We start from the raw sequence: 21,083 nt of genomic DNA, 5'->3' as shown, positions 1-21,083 counted from the left end.
GGGACCAAGACCCACGTCTCAAGTCCGTTGTGTGTGAAAGTGCCTAGCACAGGCTGGGCTCGTCGACAGCACTCAAAGGTTGACTGAACCTGCAGCAAAGCTGGTGTCAGGTAGTACCAGGGGCACTCAGAGCTGTCCACCTGCCCCAACACTTGTTCAGTGAGGCCATGGTGAGGCCATGGCAACATGGTGGGGAGAGATCCCTGAGGCCACAGACCCAGCCTATGGCCAACTGAAACTAGAAGTGAACACCTTCTGGGGAGGCCAGATGTCCCCTCATGGCCAAAGTCCTCAAGGGGAAGATCTCCTAAGTTGGAGCCTGCAGACCAGGCTTTTGACTCTCACTCCACCACCAGCCATGAGGTGACCTTGGGCAAGCAGTATTCTCTCTGGGTCCTTTCCCCATCTTTATAAACCAATGGTAAAAGTCATACATTCTTCCCTGCTTTTGTCACTCCTTATCGACAAGGTGTACAACCAAGCAAAGGTGGCATATCCAGACTCAGCAAAGTTAAGCTCAGAGGGAGAAAGATTGAGAAGCCCAGGGTTGGTTCATGTTGGACGCATACCCAGACTTTCAAGCACTACACAAATGCAGCAGGCAGAAATGAGTTTATTGCATTAGAAAAAACACCAAAGAAAACCAGCAAACACCTCCATACTAGACACAGTTATTAGTTTGACTTCAAGGGAAAAAGGAATCTCAAAGGTAGAAGCTTTATTTCTGGGAGGGGTGACGGTCTCATCCCTCCTCCTTCCCTGTCTCTTTAAACCGACGGACTTCTATAGAGGTGTCCACTGTGCAACACAATTACACACACGGCTCATTTCTCACTCTGCTCACCTGCTCATGCCCATGTAGAGCTAGATGGTCCCTGTGAGCATGCTCCTGAGGTTCTGGGATAGACAGAGAAATGTGAGGATGGGGTTGGGGGTCCTGACCTGAGCCCCTACTTAGTGATGGTGGGGCTCCAGTGGGAGAGGGAGAGCTGGCCTTCCTGCAGAGTTCTGAGAAGACAGCTCACTGATCCCTCCATCTCTCCCCACAAACCCTGGCACAGGCATTGGCACGAATGGCTGCTGGGCATGAAGGGGGGCTATTCAACGAACTAAGCAACTCAAAGTCTCTCAAGGGAGCCACTTAGGCTAACTTCTTGGTATAGCCCTGGGTCTGGAGGTGACTGCTGGGAGGAATGAAACCAGGTGAGCCTGGATATGGGGGAGGAGAGAGAAGGGGAGTTTGTGATGCCCAACACCCTCTGGCTAGAGCTGAGAACTCTGGGAGGAGAGGTCTGGAGCAGGAGCCTGGAAGAGAGAGACGGCAGGGCAAGGCAAGCTGGAAAAGGAAAGAAACCCAGGTGGGAAGCAGAGCGATGGCCTCAACCAATGTGGTGCCCTCCCAGGAGAAACCCAGCCTGAACTCCATTCTCCACGGCCCAATTCTGCCAGTAGGTCAGCATTAAATAACAGTCTCTGCTGGTTTCTGCTCTACCATGCACACTGGCAAATCAGTGGGTCTTGAGAAGAATAAAACTGCTCATTGTTCGGCCTCCAACCTTAAAAGTTCCAAAATATCACTTGGCATCACAGCTGGTCATCATGGGCATGTCCCTAGTCAGGCCACAGGCAAACACTAAGGCAGAATGACATCTCCTTTAGCTGAGACCCTGAAGATGCCAACTGCTATGGCTAACAGCAGAGATAGGAGGAGATGAGGCCAAAGATGAGCAGCAGCTTTTTGGAGAGGAAAGGCACTGCTGCAGGCCAGACCCCAGGAAAGAGAACATAATTCAAGTCTGAGAAGTGGCAGAAGCCTTGGCAGGAGGGGCCCGAGGATGCCAGGGCTGGGACTCAGGTACCTGGCAGCTCTGAGCCCCTTCTCCACACTCAACTTCCTCAAAAACTAACTTAAGGGAGGCTCATGTGAAGAAAGGGAATGTGAAAGCCTCTCGAGATAAGAAGCTTCCAGAATCTTCCTTGCCTATAAGCTCCTAGCAGCAGTTCATTAGAAAAATGCCCACTCACACCCCCAACCATGCTTCCTTAAAGTCAGAATGACAACGGAAACAACATTTGCCTTCAAAACACATTTAAGATACTGTAAAAATCCCTATCAGAAACAACTCTAAATTTTTTTGCCACTTTGATTCTGTACTATTATTCTTTCTACATCAGGGATATTTTCCTAGAGCAGGGAATCATTTCCCCTTGGTCCTAGCTGAATACTGCATATTGGTCTGGGTAGGGTGGGCATAGTGACCATAAATAACTTATATTATTACTTGCAGACAAAAGGCCTGGGTTTCTGCCCAGGCCTTCATTAACTTTCACAGGTCAGCTATGCTTAGGAAGAGCAGCCTGTAGGCAGCCAGGCAAGTTCTCCAAAATTGATGTCAGAGGATTAGCAATCAGTCTAGATGGAAGGAGGAATGGCTTTATCCTGTTTTCTCTGGCCTGACACTTGCTGTCACTCTCTCGATCCTAATGCTTCTGGTTGCTCAAGCCCTGGCCCCATGGCCTTGCTTGGGGTAGCAGAGGGAAGGTGAGAGAGATTGTGGCTAAAGAGTTCACTTAGGTTGGGTTAGTCATCCTGAAACTGATCCCAACTGCACCAAATCCTTTGGTTCATTTAACACTAGAGAGTAACTCCTTCCGGCTCATGGATGTTGTAAAATTCACCTGGGTTCCACAGTTGGTGGCAACCTGGGTAGAGTGTGGGTCTTCTCTGGAAAGAGGTTCTAGGTTGGGGCTCCCCCAAACTGTGCCTCTTGCTTTCTGCTTAAACAAACCCCCTCCCTTTCTCCAGTGTGAAGGACGCTGAGGAAACAGCGTCAAAAGTGAACTCACAGACAAGACAGCCTTAATAAATTAGTATAATACTATTAGAAGGGATGGCATTTTGTTCTGTTTCTTAGCAGCATCGTCCTACATGCAGCCTGATGATCTCCTTCCCTGGAAAATTTAAAAAGCCGTCCCCTGGTTGTTAGCTCTGATGTAAAATTATAAAATAGAAATCTGGTAGGGTTTGTTTTGTTTAAAAAGGAAAAGCCCCGGTGAGGCAGGGCGGTCCCATGCAGTCCTGTTAGCTCTGGCCATTGGGTCGGCCCACAGTGCTCCCTCCAGGAGGCTGGATCTGGATGGAGTCCAGGAGGGGCCGCAGAGCCTGTCCGAAGGGCCTGTGGAGAAAACAGACATGGGAGCTGGGGTGGGCTCTCTGTTGTAGACTGCCACAGCTGGCCAGTGCGCCCAGCTCTGCCCACAGGTGCAGCAGCACCAGCACACCAGGAAGGAGGACACCATTACCTCAGTTCATCTTCTCCCCTACCTCACACACCAGTTTTCACAGAAGGGATCTCTAAATAGCCTGCTCTGCATTTTTACTCCTGGGGTCCCCTCCTCAGTAGAAGCTACCATCTTACTATCTTTGCCTCTAGATCCTGGTTAGCTGTGGTGTAAACAGGCTGGCTATGTACAGGGAACTAGAGCTTTCTCTATTTTCTGTACTTGTATCTTTAATTCTCATGGTACAATAAGATAAAGTTTGAGTGAGAAAGCTGGGGCAAAAAAAAAGGATATGAAAAAGATAGGGGGCCGGCTCAGTGGCATAGTGGTTAGGTTCACGTGTTCTGCTTCGGTAGCCTGGGGTTCAAAGGCTCAGATCCTGGGTGCAGACCTAGCACTGCTTGGCAAGCCACGGTGTAGCGGCATCCCACATAAAATAGAGGAAGATTAGCACAGATGTTAGCTCAGCAACAATCTTCCTCACACACACACACCAAGATAATTAGGAGTGAGAATGGCACACAACTGGATCCCTCCAGGACTGAAGTCTTCTGGGAAGTACAGGCAATATTCAGGAAAAATGACAAATGCAGCTTGTCAGAAGCTGTTAATGCTGCTTTCTAAAGGGCTCCCAGTTTGCTCTCAGAGTAGCTCAGCTCAAAAAAACACTGCAAATACTTTAGTCTTAGAGACTTTCCAAGATTACAGCAACCTTAAATCAGGTTTCCCACAACACATCTCACTTACTGGCTTTCTTTTTCTTCAGTGGATACTGCCATTTTTGAAAAACATCCTCAAGTTCAAAGGGAATGAAGTATTCCAAAGCATAAACAGATGAAACCAAGAAATATTAACCCTAATTCAGACAAGTCCAGGAACTCCACCCATCAAATGGTAACAGCAAGAACGTTCCAACTGCTTGGTTTGCTCAGGGCCCCATGACCTAGATCCTTCAGTAAGGCTATGGGGTTTAACACACACCAAGGAACAGGAAGGCAGGGCCAGGGCTGGGAGATGGGGTTCTCCTCATCAGCCTTGTTTCCTATGCAAGTTTTTCCTGAGGGGTTCCTACCCAGGTGTGAAAAACAGCTCACCTTGCAGAGCCTGCTAAACCTGCCAGGATCCCCGTTGGACAGGGCCCAAGTTCAGGAGAAACTGAGTCAGAGGCAGCAAATAGATATGGTCCTGGAGTGGGCAGAGGCTGCCTGAAGCCAACCAACAGCAAAGGCAGGGAGGGGTGTGATGGCTTTGGGTGTGTGTGTCCCCTTTCAGGGACACCACCTGGATGATGGCCTACAAGGTGTGGACCACATCAGGGTAGGGAGGGCCTACAGACTGTTCTTGAAGAAAACATCTACTGAGGGCTGACTTTGTGCTACAAGGTACAAGGGCAGGTAGGAGTTGTCTTTGAGGGCATCAGAGAGGTCACGAAGCAGGGGAAGAAAGACTAACAACAGTTAAAAAACAAGCCACCCTACTAAATCTCTGACCTACTCTCTGCTTGACTATCTAAAAGTGCATTTTAAGTGGAGACTTCTAAGGAGCGGCATGCTTCATGTGCAAGGGGAAGGACAAATGCCAGGATGCTGTACAAATACTGAAGCCAGTGTCAAGTGGGTTTCTAAGTTCTGCCATTGCACTCCAGCCAGGCTAGAGTTGGTCCAACTCCAAGGAGGGTGAAGGTAACACATGTGAGCATCAGTGAGTGGAGAGATGGTGGCCATCCCTGTTAGAAGCTGCCACTGTGACAGGTTTTGGGAGGACTCTGCTGAGATCAGGGGAGGGCAGAGCAGTGGCACTGACTATGAATGGGGATCTCAAAGGCAGGGGCAGAGACAGAGGCCACTTACGTGGAGAGAACTTCAGAGGGAAGGTCAGTGATGTAGGAAGGGATCTTCCGCCCAGTCAGGAACTGTGCCACTTCGTTGCTGAAGGTGTTACAGTTGTGTTCAAAGAGGTTGTAGGCCTCACCTCTGTACATTGTGAGAAAGGTTTGGAGAACAGATAGTTAGCAAGCATCTATATGAAATAACTCAAATCCAAGTAATGAAATGGTGAGCACAGCTGAAATGTGAAGGCTCTGATTTCTCTTCTCTCTTACAGTCCAAAAGGACTGCTTCATTTGCCACTCTGCACCATTAATAACAGATTTTTTTTTCTTCTTCTCCTCCTCCCCATAAGTCCCACAGTACATAGTTGTATATTCTAGTTGTAAGACCTTCTGGTTGTCAATAGCAGATTTTTAAGGTAAAGATGAAATAAAAATACAGATCTTCCTTAACTTAGAATGGGATTACATCCAGATAAACTCAGCGTAAGTTGAAAATGTTGTACATAAGTTGAAATGCATTTAATACACTTAACCTATTAAACATCACAGCTTAGCCTAGCCTACCTTAAACACGCTCAGAACACTTACATTAGCTTATAGTTGGGCAAAATCATCTAACACAAAGCCTATTTTATAATAAAATGTTGAATATCTCATGTAATTTATTAAATACTGTACTGATCGTGAAAAACAGAATGGCTGTCTTGGTAGAGAATGGTTGCAAGTGTATGGATTGTTTACCCTTGTGATCACGGGGCTGACTGGGACCTCTGTCTCACTGTTGTTGCCCAGCATCACAAGAGAGTATGGTACTGGGAAAAGATCAAATTCAAAATTTGAAGTATGGTTTCTACTGAACATGTGAGACTTTCACACTATTGTAAAGTCAAACAATCATCAGTCGAGCCATCATAGGTCAGGGACTGTCTGTATGTAGCTCCTCTACGGTTTCAGGAGACCTTCCCATTCACAAAAGCAGAGCTCTAGGGTTAGAATTTAACACTTACTGAAATCAACTAAAGCTTCCTTAAGAGAAAATCTGTTCAAGTTTGTATTTCATCCCAACCCCTCTACAAACCCTGTTTTTGATTTTCAGGACAAAATACTTGGCCAGTAGGGGTTGAGAGCAGCATTTGCTGAAATAGCAGCAGCTGATTTTAATCAGAAGGAATAACTAGCCCTTCCTTTACTCAAAGTTTTAGCAGAAGGTATGCTGGGATGGAACATCAGCCTCGGAGCAACACTGAGCTCTGCTTATGGCACGAAAACTGCCTTCTCTTCATATTCACTCAGCAAACACTGGGCCAGACTTTGTGCTGAGTGCTTCGGGGGATATGACTTGGTAGCTGCCCTCTGGGGCCGATTATCTAGTTGGGGAGACAGACACAACTAACCACCACCCCTGTCTCCACTCACCGGAACAGAGACTCCCCCAGGGAGGACAGGTATTCCAGAAAGATTTCTTCTGTGACTTCTGTGCTCCCCACATCAACCACAGAGTCTGGGGGCCCAAGCAATGTCCCTCCCTAAAAGAGCCAACCCAAAGAAAGTCATTAAATCACAATCTCCATTGAATTTTTTAATGTGGCTTCCCACAGAAGACCACAAATGCTCCGTTCCAACAACTTCATTTTCAACTTTCAGAGCACCCAGGGCAGATGAAGAGTGTTATTTCCTATTTGTGTTAAGGCTATAATGGCTTAGAGCTTCCTGCTGAATTTCCATTGCCATGTGCTGGCAACACGGCTAAGAAGTCGGGCTTCTTGTTTCTGGTGGGGCCCTTGGAAGCCAAGTCTCTGCAGGTCAGTCTCCTGATGGTGTCCACTCATTCGGCTGATAAAAAGATAAAATCCCAGAATCCGAAGTCTCGCTTTGTCCCCAACATGCCTGATCACAAGGGCAGAACAGGACAACTAAAAATGGCTCACACTTGATAGGCCATCTTACCATGCCTGTATTCATAATGTGTGCAGCCGGGTTTTCTTGTGACACACTCGATGTCCCTTGTAACAGTGGGAAAATGTGAAGGATTGTGAGAAATCTGGCAGGCTGGCAAATATTTCCACAATTCAGTTCTTTTTTGACCTGTGAAGCTAATCTAACAAGGGTGATAGGATTCCCCAGGCAAGGGAGTTAATGGCCCCTGAAAGGCCTACAGAAAACCCTCAGCCATAGGTTAGCAGACTGCCACAGCAGATTGAAGGAGAGACTGAGGCCCGGGGGAAATTAGCCAAGGGGGAAGCAACAGGATTGCTGCAGAGCTGGGAATGGGCTAGGGAGTAAAGGAGAGCACTCCAGAGCAGAGCTCCCTGAAAAGATCATTAATTGACACAGTAGCTATTGAGCAGCTACTATGTGCCTGACCTTGTTCCGGGCACTGGGGAAAGCATGGTGAGAACGATCATTATGGTGGTCTGAGAATAATCATCTCAGTGTTACAAGAGACTAAGAGGTCACTATTCGACCTCCTTTCATATTATTATGTAATATTACTTTCATATTACAAACATCCTAAGAATTCACTCTGTGCTGGGCCTTATGCTAGGCACTGGGGGTACAATGGGGACAAAACATGAGATTCTTGCCCTCATGGAGGTTACAGTCTACCAGGGAAGGCAGACAAAAAAATCCCAAAAACCAATGTATAATTGCAAGCTGTGATAAGGTCTTGCTGGAAAAGTACAGAATGCCATCAGCACATATCACAGGGGACCTTCCCAGTCTGAAGGGTGGGGGAAAACTTGTCTGAGAAAGTGACATTGAGCTCTAAGAGGAAGGACGGAGAGGCACAGCCAGGTGAAGGATCAGGGAGGTGGACTGATGTCAGAGGACAGGTTTCAATGTCCAAGGTGTGTTCCAAGGATGAGAAGAGAGAGGGGATGGGGAAGGGCACAATCTGAAAAGAGGCCATCCAGAGAGGGAGACTGAGACCAGATCAGGAAGGGCCTTGGAGGCCATGCTAAGCTTTCTGGCTTTTATTCCAAGAGCAAAGGGGAGAGTTCTGGCTTAAGCAGGAGAATGTCATGATCAGATTTTCATTTCGAAAAGATGACTTTGCCTCCTGTGTGGAGAACTGACTGAGGAAGAAGAGTAGATGCATTGCTGTGGTCCAGGCTAGGCATGAAGGTGGCCTGATTAATTAAGGTGAAAGCTCTGGAAAAACGGGAAGAGATGAAGAGAGACAGACTGACTTAAGATACATTTGCAAGGTAGAACTGACAGGGCTTAATGAAGGATTTGTTATATGAGGTGGGGAGCTAGTGAGAAAGGGGAAGAAATCAAGAACAACTTCCCATTTATGAGTACCAAAATGAATGGTTGCTTGGTCTTTGCTTGAGCACCTTCTGTGATACCCCTTAGATAGCTCAAACAGAAATTTTTTGGAAAAGGACGTGGGCATTAGAGGCAGAGACCTGAGTTTTAGTACTGGTACCACTTATTGGCCATGGAACTTTGGGCAACTCACTTTACCTCTCAGGGTCCTCCTCATTCAGCTTAACATTGGCTGAGTTCATACTATGAGCAAGGCACTGAGCTGGTGATGGGGACAGAGGAGTGAGAGACAGTCTCAGCCCACAAGGAGCTAACAAACAGCTCCCTGTGGAGACTCAGAAATAGTTAATTTCACCATATGCTCAGTGTGACACAGAGGGATCCACAAGTAGTGTGGGAGCAGAGAGGAGGGCAACTGGCTGGAGGGTCTGGAAGGGTTTTCTTGAGCTGAGTCTTAGGATGGCTATGAGGAACTATGCTATAAGCCTATATACACTGGGCTAGAAGCCAGAATGTATACAGGAGTAGCAAAGTTCCTGGTCTGTGGGAACCCCCAGGAACCTGAGACTGCAGGACATGGTGGGGGGAAGACACTCACCGGGGGACAGCTGGAGATACCGCCACTGCCAAAGAAGAACTCATCCTTGTGCACAACTATGGAAGTGTGCCTGCAACGCAGAGAAGAGACAGAATAAGCCAGAAAACTTAACACTGGTCTGAGAAAAAAGCAAACCACACCGCAATGAGAATAATTTATGCCCAAGGATATGCGTTATAAAAGGCCAATACCCTTATAAAACCAACCAAACAAAGGTAAGATAAATACTACAGATCAGGGTTTCTCAATTTTGGCACTATTGACATTTGGGGCTGGATAATTCTTGGTTGTGAGGGGCTGTTCTGTGTGTTCTAGGATCTCTGGCACACCCTGGCCTCTACCCACTAGATGCCAGTAGCATCCCCCCTCAGCTGTGACAACCAAACATGTCTCCAGATATTACCAAATGTCTCCTGGGGCAGAACCGCCCCTGGTCGAGAAGCACTGCTGTAGATCATGTGAACAGAGGGGAGTCCCTGGAGATTCACCCTGATATTGACAAATCAATTACTAAAATAAAGCTCTACAGACCAAGGTGTGTTTCCAGGCTTTTTAAGCTAACAGGAGCAGTTAACCTGGACCATGCTGAGGCAAAGACCAGATGATGGTAAATGTAGACCTACCACAGGTAAAAGTGCTCATATTACTTCTTGGTCTGAGTCAAACAAAGCAAAGTGTCATTCTGGTCAACCCCAATGTCAGAAGGCTCTAGGAGTCCAGATGGAACACCTGCTATGGTTTCCTCCTAAATGGAACTGAGAGCTCAGCCACCATCTTATTGTCTGACAGGGACAGGTCCAGTACTGAGAGACCAAAGTAGATGTATTTTAAGACAGACATGTGGGGCCCTCGAGAATTCTGTAGTTAGAAAGCTTGGTCAGGGGTGGGCATGACATCATTCTGCCTTTCTTTAGGGGATTCTCTACCTTGGCACCACTGACATATTTGGTTAGATAATTCTTTGTTGTGGAGGGCTGTCCTGTGCATTGTAGGATGTTTGTAGCAGCATCCTTGGCCTCCACCTACCCACCAAAAATGTCTCCAGACACTGCCAAACATCTGGGGAGGGGGGCAACATGACCCCTGGTTGAGAAGCACTGCTTCAGAACTTGAAGATTTATGGCCCAGAGAGCTAGATGTCAAGCTAGAAGCCACAGACTGGAACCTGAAATGCACAGGTCCTGCTGTGTTTCATAAACCAGTCAATGAAAGGAGTCCCACCAACTTACCAGATGCCTTCCAGTTGTTTCCCTGTGGAGAAAAGAAGAGATTTAGCCACTTGGGACTAAATAGCCTTGTAACCTGAGTAAATTCTGAACATCACTCATGTCCAGAGTGACCCATTATAAACCACTTGGGGGACTTTCTAGGAATGCAGTTCTCCTCTAATAAGGTCTTTAGGTGGTGACATGGATATGCTGTGTTCAGTATGTTGAAGAGTGATAAGAATCTTTCATCAGAATGCAAGATAAAAACACTGGTATAGATGTACTCCAATTTTATGGCTGCTTTTCTTTCCCCTTTGGGGTCAATTCAACTTTGCTTTTTAAAATTCTTTGTCTCGGGGCCGGCCCCATGGCCGAGTGGTTAAGTTCGTGCACTCCGCTTTGGCAGCCTAGGGTTTCGCTGGTTCGGATCCTGGGTGCGGACATGGAACCGCTCACAAGGCCATGTTGAGGTGGCGTCCCACATGCCACAACTAGAAGGACCCACAACTAAAATATACAACTAAGTACTGAGGGGATTTGGGGAGAAAAAGCAGAAAAAAAAAAAAAAGAAGATTGCCAACAGTTGTTAGCTCAGGTGCCAATCTTTAGGAAAAATAAAAAATAAAAAAAATAAAATTCTTTGTCTCATCTATAGAGACTACAGTAAAACAACAGCATAGAAAAGCTATTATCCACTTCTTCACTGAGCATATGTGAGGTAAGAGCCTTTAGAAAATAATAGAGCAAAACTTTGTCAATGCCATCCATTTGAACAGTCAATGCACATGTATTCTATAACTTTATATGCCAGAAAAAATGTTAGGTATGGAAATGCAAATACGAACAGATCACTGGGCTGCCTTTAAGGAGTCCAAAGTCAAATGGAAAGAGAGGCACACACATAACTGACTAAAACACATGCTGACAGGCTCTGTAATAGTGGTAAGAATAAGGTGCTTTATATAATAAAGACAAAGAACGCCCTTCAGTAGCTACAATTCAACCAGGCAACAAGTAGGGGCAGGGGTGGACGTTTCTGTCAACAGGGAATAGTATGTGCAAATACACAGTTGTGAAAAAGACTAAGGTCTTGCAGCGTAGAGCAAAGGGTGCAGTGATGGTGCTAAGAGGAAAAGTGGCCAGCAAGGGCACAGCAGAGTAAGCCTGGACTCAAGGCTGTCCTACACTGCGGGGGCACTGAAGGTTGTTACAGTGGAGTACAGATCCATGTTTTTAAAAGATAACTATATCTTCTAAAAGACAACTATAACTATAGAAGATGGTTTGAAGGGAAGAGAGCAGAGACAGCAGATGAGAGTGAGGAGTTCTCTGCAGTAGTCCGTGGGAGACACTGCACAACAGCGCTAAGGATGAAGAGGAAGGGCAGTGAGAGATGTGGGAACATTACCAAACATCACTCACCTTTGCCTGTAATTTCAGCTTAACTATTTACTGATTGCTACATGTTACTTTCAGTGTTTGCCCTGTGACTTTCTAAAGGATGAAACTCTCAGCACTGTGTGGTAAAACAGATGTGAGCTTGTGCTTCTCCCTTTGCGTAAATCACACTATCTCCTTTCCTAGGAAATAAATAGAATAAATATCTTGCCCCTTTAAGAAAACTTTTAATGAGATAACATTAATCTAATTTTCTTCTTTGGAAGAGACAAAAGAAACCATGGCCCCTCCATGACAATCTACGGAGGGCTCAGCATAGTGTCATCAGAGGCAGTTAAGAATACGACACAGGTTCAGATCCTAGCTTTTCTCCTTGCTAGCAGTGGATCTTGGGAAGGTTACTCAACCTTTCTCAGCACCAGTTTCTTCAATACAGTTGTTGTGACCAGTAATGATAATGTATATAAAGCATTACATTGTGCAAAACACACAAGTTTGATAAATGGAGATGGTATTAGGTATAATGGCCTCCTTGGAGAAAAGGGTAAAGACCTCCAAAAGATAAAAGAAACTCTACTTCAAGATTGGTGGGTAAGATCTAAGAACAGATTTCGGTACCCAGCAAATTAATATGAAATGCTGTATCTGTTTTACATGTAAACATTTCCTTCTTTGCTGTTAGTGTTACCTGGCTAAATGAAGTAACACAGGGAAATGCAACGTAGCAGAGTTCTTCTGCCTCTCTTCCAGTTTCAGAGACCAGCTGGCTTTTCACTAAGAGATGCTGCCCTGGCCCACAAGATCACAAACGGACAGAAGGATTCTGGCCTGGGGTTTCTGGGGTAGCCCCCTAGAGACTGTGGGACAGGCTCTGCCCTTATCCAAACTGAGCTAAAATTAAACCTTAGTTTCCTATTTTCCTATTCTGTTAAAAAATATAGCATAATAATAGCGTCTACCTCATATCATTTCCAAGATTAAAAAAGATGACAAATGAAATATGCCAAGCACAGTGCCTGGCACATAACACACACACTAAAAAAACACTCATTCCTTTCTTTTTTTTTTAAGATTGGCAACTGAGCTAACAACTGTTGCCAACCTTCTTCCCCACCCCCTCCCCGAATCCTCCTAGTACATAGATGTATATTTTTTAGTTGTGGGTCCTTTTTTTTTTTTTTGAGGAAGATTAGCCCTGGGCTAATATCTGCCAATCCTCCTCTTTTTGCTGGCCCCAAGCTAACATCCATGCCCATCTTCCTCTACTTTATATGTGGGACACCTACCACAGCATAGCTTGCCACCTGGTGCCATGTCTGCACCTGGGATCCGAACCCACAAACCCCGGGCCACCGAAGCGGAACGTGCACACTTAACTGCTGCGCCACAGGGCAGGCCTCAGTTGTGGGTCCTTCTAGTTGCAGCATATGGGATGCCGCCTCAGCATGGGCTAACGAGTAGTGCTATGTCCACACCCAGAATCCGAACTGTCGAAACCCTGGGCTGCCGAAGCAGAGTGGGCGAACTTAACCACTCAACCACGGGGCCGGCCCCCTATGGCTGCTCTTATAGTACTTGGTATCCAAACTACTGATTTATGTGTCTTTCTCTCTGATTACACTACAATTGTCTCAAAGACAAGAGCAGTTTCTTATGCATCTTTGTAACTCCAGCACCTAGCAAAGTACAAGCACAGCTGTTGAGAGGAGCTCTTCTGTTTTGTTAGCTCTGTGGGTCAACACACAGTGCTACTGAGGCCAAAGTTCTTAACCCCAATCTTGGCTGCCCTGACCTGTCGTTCAAATAACTTTGCAACCGTGGCATATTACATGCGAAGTCTGCTACTGCCCTCTCAGATGCCTACGCTCAATGACCCAGGAGGACAGCTGGACAGATGCATCAAGTGAAACCCAGCCCTGCTAAAATAATGGATTTTTGCAGAGGGGCCTCAGAGATCATTCTGTCCATTATTGTACACCTGAAAAATAATTTAAAAGTTGCAGGATACAAGCCCTACTTTATTCTCCTTGATATTCTCTGCATTGATCACGACATTTCCCTATAAGCTGGCCACTACACTTCCTCCTTATTCAACTACATCAAGGTACACTTAAGATCTCATCCATCCCTAGAATGGTGATAAGGACAACATTTAAAATGGATTGAGTAGTGGGCTGGCCCCATGGCCAAGTTCGTGCACTCTGCTTCGGCGGCCTAGGGTTTCGATGGTTCAGACATGGCACCACTCTTCAGGCCACGCTGAGGTGGCGTGCCATATGTCAAAACTAGAAGGAACCACGACTAAAATATAAACTATGTACTAGGGGGTTTGGGGAGAAAAAGCAGAAAAAAGAAATAAAATAAAATAAATTGAGTGGATTTACATACCTTCTTAATTTAAAGTGCTTCATAGTTATCCTTATTCTCACAACATCTTTAAGGGTAGAGTAGGGCAAATATTTATTAACATCATTTAAAAAATAAAGATGCGTGGTTTGTCCAGCATAAAACAAGAAAAAGAAAACTATGACTATATACTTGTTGGAGCAGCTCAGGCAGAAATGTGAGGGTAGCTGTTCAGCAGCCCGCTCTTGGGAGGAAAAGAACGAAGGCCAGGGCCTCCTCCTCAGGGCGACAGGCATTGGAAAGAGGGACTGAATTGATTTTTTAAATTTTTTGACCAGACTGGGTGGGAGTAGGTGAATAGGAGGGGGTGGTTTGAGATTGAATTAGGGCAAGAGGCCATTTTGGGACAATGAATTAGGCTCAGTGGATATTAGCACACTATAGAAGTAGATTATTTTCCCACTAGGATTTCCTCAGCAAGCTGGAGAGCGGATGGGTCAGAGGGCTGCACGTCCCCACATCCACTGCATTGATTTCAAGGCCTATGAAGTATGCACACGAAAATAAGTGGAAGATATGGATATCAGCTCTGCTTTTCATCATGAATAACAAAGAATGCACAGTGAGGTCCACATTAGTCAGCTTTCCGCTGATTGTAAAGTAAACCTATAAAAGCCAGGGGAAAAAACCCTCCGTCTACCTCCCCATCAGCTAGGATGGATGGAGCTTGTGCATACATACATAAATACTGGTTGTAGGACATGCTCAAGATCAGCACCTGGAATACTGCTGGTGCTAAACCAATGTCTACTAATAAGCATAAAGTGGATGATGGTGATGGGGCTCCAGGAGCAGGGGCTTCTGTGCAGGCAGCCCCTCATTAGTATAAGTCAACTGTAGCCCCAGCTCACCTCAAAGATTCTTCCCCTAGTGACAAAGTGTTTTTAATTGGCAGTGTTTTAATCAGCTGGTTGGCTAGGTGACTTGCCAGATTCCAGCAATGTGAAGGAGTTAACTGGAACTACTGGATAAATATGGAATCTAGGTGGGAAGAGGTAGAAGGAAATATTTGTATAACATAGGTGGGCCTCTGTGCCAATATTGTAAAAAATGTCTATTGGTAAGGGGGCCCGCCCCATCTTTAAGCAGAGGAAGGTTATCACAAAAATCAAAATGCAATACATTGTTAAAAACTGACTGGGTATTTTAATCCTCAAAAAACTCTAGTACTAGGATTCCTTTAAGCTAGTACAGGATTCTTTCCCAGCATAAAAATAACTGGCTTCTGAGTGCTTTTCCTCAGTCCTCAGAGGGTTTCCTCATTTTTTTTTTTTTTTTTTGGTGAGGAAGATTCACTCTGAGCTAACAGCCACTGCCAATCCTCTTTTTTTTTTTTTTTTTCACTTCAGGAAGATTAGCCCTGAGCTCAAATCAGTGCCAATCTTCCTCTATTTTGTATGTGGGATGCCTCCACAGCACAGCTGATGAATGAAGTAGGCCCCTGCCCAGGATCCGAACCTATGAACCTGGGCTGCTGAAGTCGAGCGCACAGAACTTTAATCACTCGGCCACTGGACCGGCACCCTCAGAGGGCTCCCTTTTGATCACTGCTTGTGTTTATTAGTCAGGCCTTGTAGCAATGCTCTGAGGTAGGTATGCAACATCCCACTATTCACCTAGCTTGTATTTACTGAACACCAAGCACTGTGCTAGACTCTGGGGATACAAATGAGAGCTCTTGACCCCAGTGGAGCTTCCAGTCTATGGGGCAGGGGGGGTCGGGGGGGTGGACATAGATGAGAAAACAAGCAATTATAAAATAGAATGATGGATGCTACTAAAGGAGAGTACAGGATGTTATCAGCACATAATAGGGACACTTGACCAAGATCTAGGGGTTGAGGGGCCAGGGAAAGTTTCCTGGAGGAAGTGACATTTTAGTTGAGAACTCAAGGATGAGCAGAAGTTAGCCACGCCAAGAGATGGGGAGGGGAAGTATTCATGGCAGAGGGCACAGCCTCTGAAAAGCCTAGAGGTAGAAAAGAACCGAATGGTTCAGTCCTATTAGGGTGTACAACAGCCCTTCTCCACAGGGGTTCTGCAAGAGAATTAAGCCCTAATGCCCCAAGGTATCTATTGGGAGAACTGAGAAAACAGGCACTCAACTACATAGGGCTTAATTCTCTTGTGGAATCTGGCTGAGAAAGGCTCGTGTTGAGTGTGTTCAGTATGTGGAGACAGGTAAGTGGAGAGAAAAGCAGGAGTAGGATCAGGAAGAGCCTTGTAAGTCATATTAGTTTTCCTTTTGCCATAAAGGCATTGCATGATTACTAAATTAATTCATTAGATTGATATAAAACAGTTCAGACAATGAACAATAAAAATCTAAAACAAAGCACAATAGAAGGCATTAAAACATTTAAAAAAAATCCCTCAGATTCAAATAAATTCTACTTAATCTTCAAGCTTGAGTTCAAGTCTCAATCATTCTCATAATCAATATTTACTGAGCACCAGCTCTGACAGGCCACTAGGAACATAGTTCAAGGTTCCTGCTGAAGTCTTTCTGACACATCCAGCCCACCACAGCCTCTCCCTTCTTTCAAGGCCTAAAATAATTGCTTCACCATTCACTCATTTTCACATCTAATCATAATCTCTTTTGTGCTATCTCATGTTGCATGTGTACATACATTATTTTTAGTGAAATAAACTCCTGGAGGACAGAGTTCATGTCTTTTATTTCACTACTATTTGTACTACAGAATTAAGTAAGGAACTGAGTGAAATCTCAAATATTCACTAGACTGCATTCTGCCATTATGTGTATTCTATATGCCTGTCTTTAAATCTGAGAGCAATTTTGAGATAGGCTTGTAAAGAAAAATAAATGTGACCTTGGGATACATGCATGTACACAAGACTTCAGATCAGAAAACAATCAACAAATATAAAGTACCTCTTACCACAATTAAAAAAAAAAAAACCCTCTGCATTTATCTCTATGTACTTTAACACAGAAAGAGGTCAAGAAATTTAAAGAACAGCCAAAATTATTAAGAGGAGGAACTGAAGGACAATTATAATAGCTAATTATCTTAGGCAAATAGTGACTATGGAAAAAACGGTGCAATCAGGCTGACTGCTAGATGAGAACGCTAAGGATAATTTGGGGAACATTTTCCTGGTGAGTGAAGGACTGTGGAACAGGATCACCTTCATGGGAAGCAACTCTAGGAGACTGAAACTGGAAAGGGTAAAACTGTGAGGTCCACCTTGTTTCAGGGGAGAAGGGAATTATACTGGGTGTTATCTAGTCCAATCATGACCTTAATTGAAGTAAATGGGGTTTTAGAATGAGAAACTGTCGTAATCAGAATAAGAGGGTACTGCTGATGAGGTCACACTAATTTAGTTTGGGAAAATGAGGCTAAGAGGCATGATCATAAATCTGTGAATATGAATGGCACATGCACACTGAACCCAGATTTCTTTCTCATCCAAACTGAAACACTTGGCTAAATATACCTTTAGAGACTTGAACAAGGTACCTCCTTTACATCAGTTATAAGGGAACATATTACACAGTGGAAGTGGTACAGCAAAATGACTGAGAACAGGAACTCTGCAAGTCAGGCTGCCTGTGTTCACAATCCAGCTCTGCCACTTCCTAGCTGCAGGACCTGGGGCAAATTTCTTTTTCTTTTCTTTTTTTTTTAGATTGGCACCTGAGCTAACAACTTGCCAATCTTTTTTTTTCGCTTTTTCTCCCCAAATCCCCCCAGTAGATAGTTGTATATTTTTTAGTTGTGGGTCCCTCTAGTTGTGGCATGTGGGACGCCGCCTCAACATGGCCTGACAAGCAGTGCCATGTCCGTGCCCATGATCCGAACCAGTGAAACCTTGGGCTGCCAAAGCAGAGTGTGCAAACTTAACTACTTGGCCACGAGCCCAGCCCCCTGGGGCAAATTTCTTAATGCCCATATCTCAGCTTTCTTAAATGAAAAATGGAGGTAGTAAGAGGAACTTTCTCACAAAATTGTCGTGAGGATTATAACACACGCAAAGTACTCAGAAAAAGGGGGTCTGGTACACGGTAAGCTCTCAATAAATGCTAGCTATTAATATGCTTCTAGATGTCATTGCAAAAATCAGGAAACAGATTTTTTAAAGGTTCAAATATTTTTAGGAATGGGAAATAAATATATGGCTACTAACAGAACTGGGACATACTCAACTTTAAGGTTAGTGATGTCTGGAGGGGATGAACCAGTAAGACAATGACGATTTTCCCTAAGTTTTCAATTCTAGAAAGTAATGACTATTAACTTTGACAACCCTTTCTTCATTAGTTTTGCAAAAGGCATCAAAGCAATATGAGAGACAGGGACAGAGGAGTTAGACCTGCAGCAAGGCAATGTTCTCAGAAACAGCATTGCGATCACACGTGCTAAACTGGTGACGTTCCGGCTGAGGTCTTCTAGGATTTCACATCTATTAAACGAAGTAAGGGCAGGTCCAGCACTCCATCTTCAGTTATGGCACTTTCCCCTTCACCCACTATACCCCACAAAGGCCTTCTTTCAGTTCCAGGACCAGGCAAGGCTCTTTCCTGCTGTCTCAGGGCCTTGGCAGGTTCATCGCCCTTCTGCCTAGAACACTCTAACTCCTTCACCCCTCCTTGTGGCTACTTCTTCCTGATCCTTAAATTCTCAACCTAAAAGTCACTACTCCTGAGAGCCTTATTTAAAGCAGGTCTCTCTTGTTATTTCCTATCTCAGCACCTAGCTTGCTTCCTGCGCAGTGCAGCACTTCTCATAATATGTAATTCTTTTATTTGCTTCATTTTTAATGTCTTCCCCACTAAATAGCTCTATGATGGGAGAGAACATCTTTGTTCGATATATCACCTCAGTTAAGCTTAACACATGGACTAGCACATAGTAGGCACTCAATAAATATCTGTTCAGTAAATCATGAAGCAATGATCCCTAAGGCTCCTTTCAGCTAAAATCAATAACTGTTAGATAACAGAATAAAAAATACCCAGTGTAAAATGGACAGCTTTGGGGCCGGCCCGGTGGCACAGCAGTTAATGTGCACGTTCCACTTCGGCAGCCCGGGGTTCGCTGGTTCGGATCCCGGGTGCAGACATGGCACCACTTGGCAAGCCATGCTGTGGTAGGCGTCCCACGTATAAAGTAGAGGAAGATGGGCACGGATGTTAGCTCAGGGCCAGTCTTCCTCAGCAAAAAGAGGAGGACTGGCAGCAGATGTTAGCCCAGGACTAGTCTTCCTCAAAGAAAATAAAAAAAATAAAAAATAAAATAAAATAAAATGGACAACTTTCATTTATGGGTCTAGGAAATATCTAAGTAATGCCTCTCTATGATCAAGTGAACCAAATGGCCCCATTCCAAGAAGTTTAGTTACAGCTTGACTGATGTAATCTATTAGTGACTACCATCTTTCCCCAACAGCGACTTTGTAAGTTTTGCTTTCAGATTTGCCTTTGTCATTTTAACAACTGGTGATCTAGGCTCAAACCTCTATCCAATAATGGATTGGCTGTGTAAGAATTATCTGAGGAGCTTATTAAAAATACAGATTTTTGGATCAAAACTCCAGAAGATTCTTATTTAGTGTAATGAGGTTCTAGAATCCATATATTTAAAACTTTGCTTACTTTGAATAGTGTATGTATGTAGTATACAATTCAAAAGTTTACAGCAAAGTCTCCCTTTCACTCCTGCCCCCCACATCAAGTTCCCCTTTCCATAAACGACCACTGTTACCAATTTCTTATATATTCTTCCAGATAATCAACTGTCTAGGCAAGCATGTATATATCTTTTGCTTTAAACACACACTTGCATAAAGAACTGTTCTAACTTTGCCTTTTCTATTCCCATTTAACAATATATGTTGGAAATGAAGGTATCTGTATTTTTAACAAGCACCTAGGTAATTCTTACGTGAAGCCAAATATACGAACCACTCACTGGCCCAGGGTTAAGAGATTAAGTTCAACTCACTATGACACACTAGCAACTCAAGGACGCTGAAAAGATACCCTCAAAAGTAGCCCTGCTTACTTGACCTCTGCCCTCTTATCTCACCCAGATGAACTAAAACATTGTCTAACGTCTCCATTCTCTAAACTAGGGAAAACTAGCCATTGAAATGGATGTTATCAAAGTTGTTCAATTTTCAATTCCTGTAATCCTTTCCCGCCCAGTGTCACCTGAAATCACAAACATGACAACTTCTATGTTACACAAGAGATTTTGGTATTTGGGTTATAATGAAGTGTGATTTACACTGAACTGGGGCTGTTTTTCTCTCCTGGCAGTTAAGTAGTTTAATAGAGCACAGTCGAAATACTTCGTTGAGTAATCCTTACTGACACAACAGCATCCAATCCTCCCCCAGAACTGCTTCCTTACCATCTAGACAAAAGCTACCAATTTAGAAACTGTCGAAAAGACCGCACTGTCGGGCCGAACTTGAATTCTCGAGTTCGGACTCCAGCAGACCTCACTTCACCTCTAGCTTTCTCTTCCCACCTACCCCAGAGACTGCAGAAAGAGTTTCCTTGTGGCACGGAGGGAAGGCTCTCGAGGACCGCCCGAGAATCCACCCCCTCCGCAGTGTCCCTTTCACCACGAGGCGCGCCGCGCGGGAGGCATCCTCATCTCCCCTACTCCGCACCGAGGAAGGAGGGTAGGGGCCTCCCCAGGCGAGGCGGGGACCCCGCCGGCTTACCCCACCCCAAGCTGAAGGGGCTCTGAAGGGCTCAGGCGCCGCCGGAGCCCCCAGCTAGGGGAGGGCGTGACTCCTCCATCCCTTCTTCCTGGATTTAAACGCGAAGACAGGAAAGTGGGGCTTAGGGGCCCAAACCTCAGACCCCTCCCTTCTCCACGCGTGCTTTTCTCCATCCTCGGGACTCCGCGACGCCCCCCCCCCGAGGCGTGGCCCAGGCCTCCCCACCTCGCCCGCCCCCAGCCCCCTCACCCAGCATGATGGGGCTGAGCCGCCGGGCCAGGCCCTTGGACAGGTCGTACACGTAGAGCTTCACCGGATAGAGATTCGGCGGCTCCATCGGAACCCGTGGCGGCGGCGGCCACGAAGTCCCTCTGGCACCCGG

At 45.3% G+C, this 21,083-nt stretch overlaps 1 protein-coding gene across 1 annotated transcript; it reads right to left on the bottom strand.

The window, feature by feature from the left end:
* Positions 1–725: 725 nt before the first annotated feature.
* On the bottom strand, positions 726–21,082 carry DESI1 (desumoylating isopeptidase 1). The gene is made up of 6 exons (XM_014868438.3): positions 20,951–21,082; positions 10,214–10,235; positions 8,985–9,054; positions 6,530–6,639; positions 5,133–5,255; positions 726–3,176 (listed from the first exon to the last, which is right to left on the bottom strand). The coding sequence occupies exons 1-6, from the start codon at positions 21,036–21,038 to the stop codon at positions 3,083–3,085; spliced, it is 507 nt and encodes a 168-aa protein (XP_014723924.2). The 5' UTR covers positions 21,039–21,082; the 3' UTR covers positions 726–3,082.
* Between the last annotated feature and the right edge of the window lies 1 nt (position 21,083).

This window comes from Equus asinus, chromosome 4, assembly GCF_041296235.1.
Source record: "Equus asinus isolate D_3611 breed Donkey chromosome 4, EquAss-T2T_v2, whole genome shotgun sequence".
NCBI lineage: Eukaryota > Metazoa > Chordata > Mammalia > Perissodactyla > Equidae > Equus > Equus asinus.
Note: the sequence above shows the minus strand (reverse complement) of the source record. Positions and strands in the feature narration are given on the sequence as shown.

Bases quoted from the DNA above. Each gene is read 5' to 3' on its own strand.
- DESI1 (XM_014868438.3), bottom strand. From the start codon at position 21,038: ATGGAGCCGCCGAATCTCTATCCGGTGAAGCTCTACGTGTACGACCTG. The intron at 10,236-20,950 runs GTGAGGGGGCTG...TTTTCTCCACAG, and splicing joins GCTCAGCCCCATCATGCTGG to GGAAACAACTGGAAGGCATC. The intron at 9,055-10,213 runs GTAAGTTGGTGG...TCTGCGTTGCAG, and splicing joins AAACAACTGGAAGGCATCTG to GCACACTTCCATAGTTGTGC.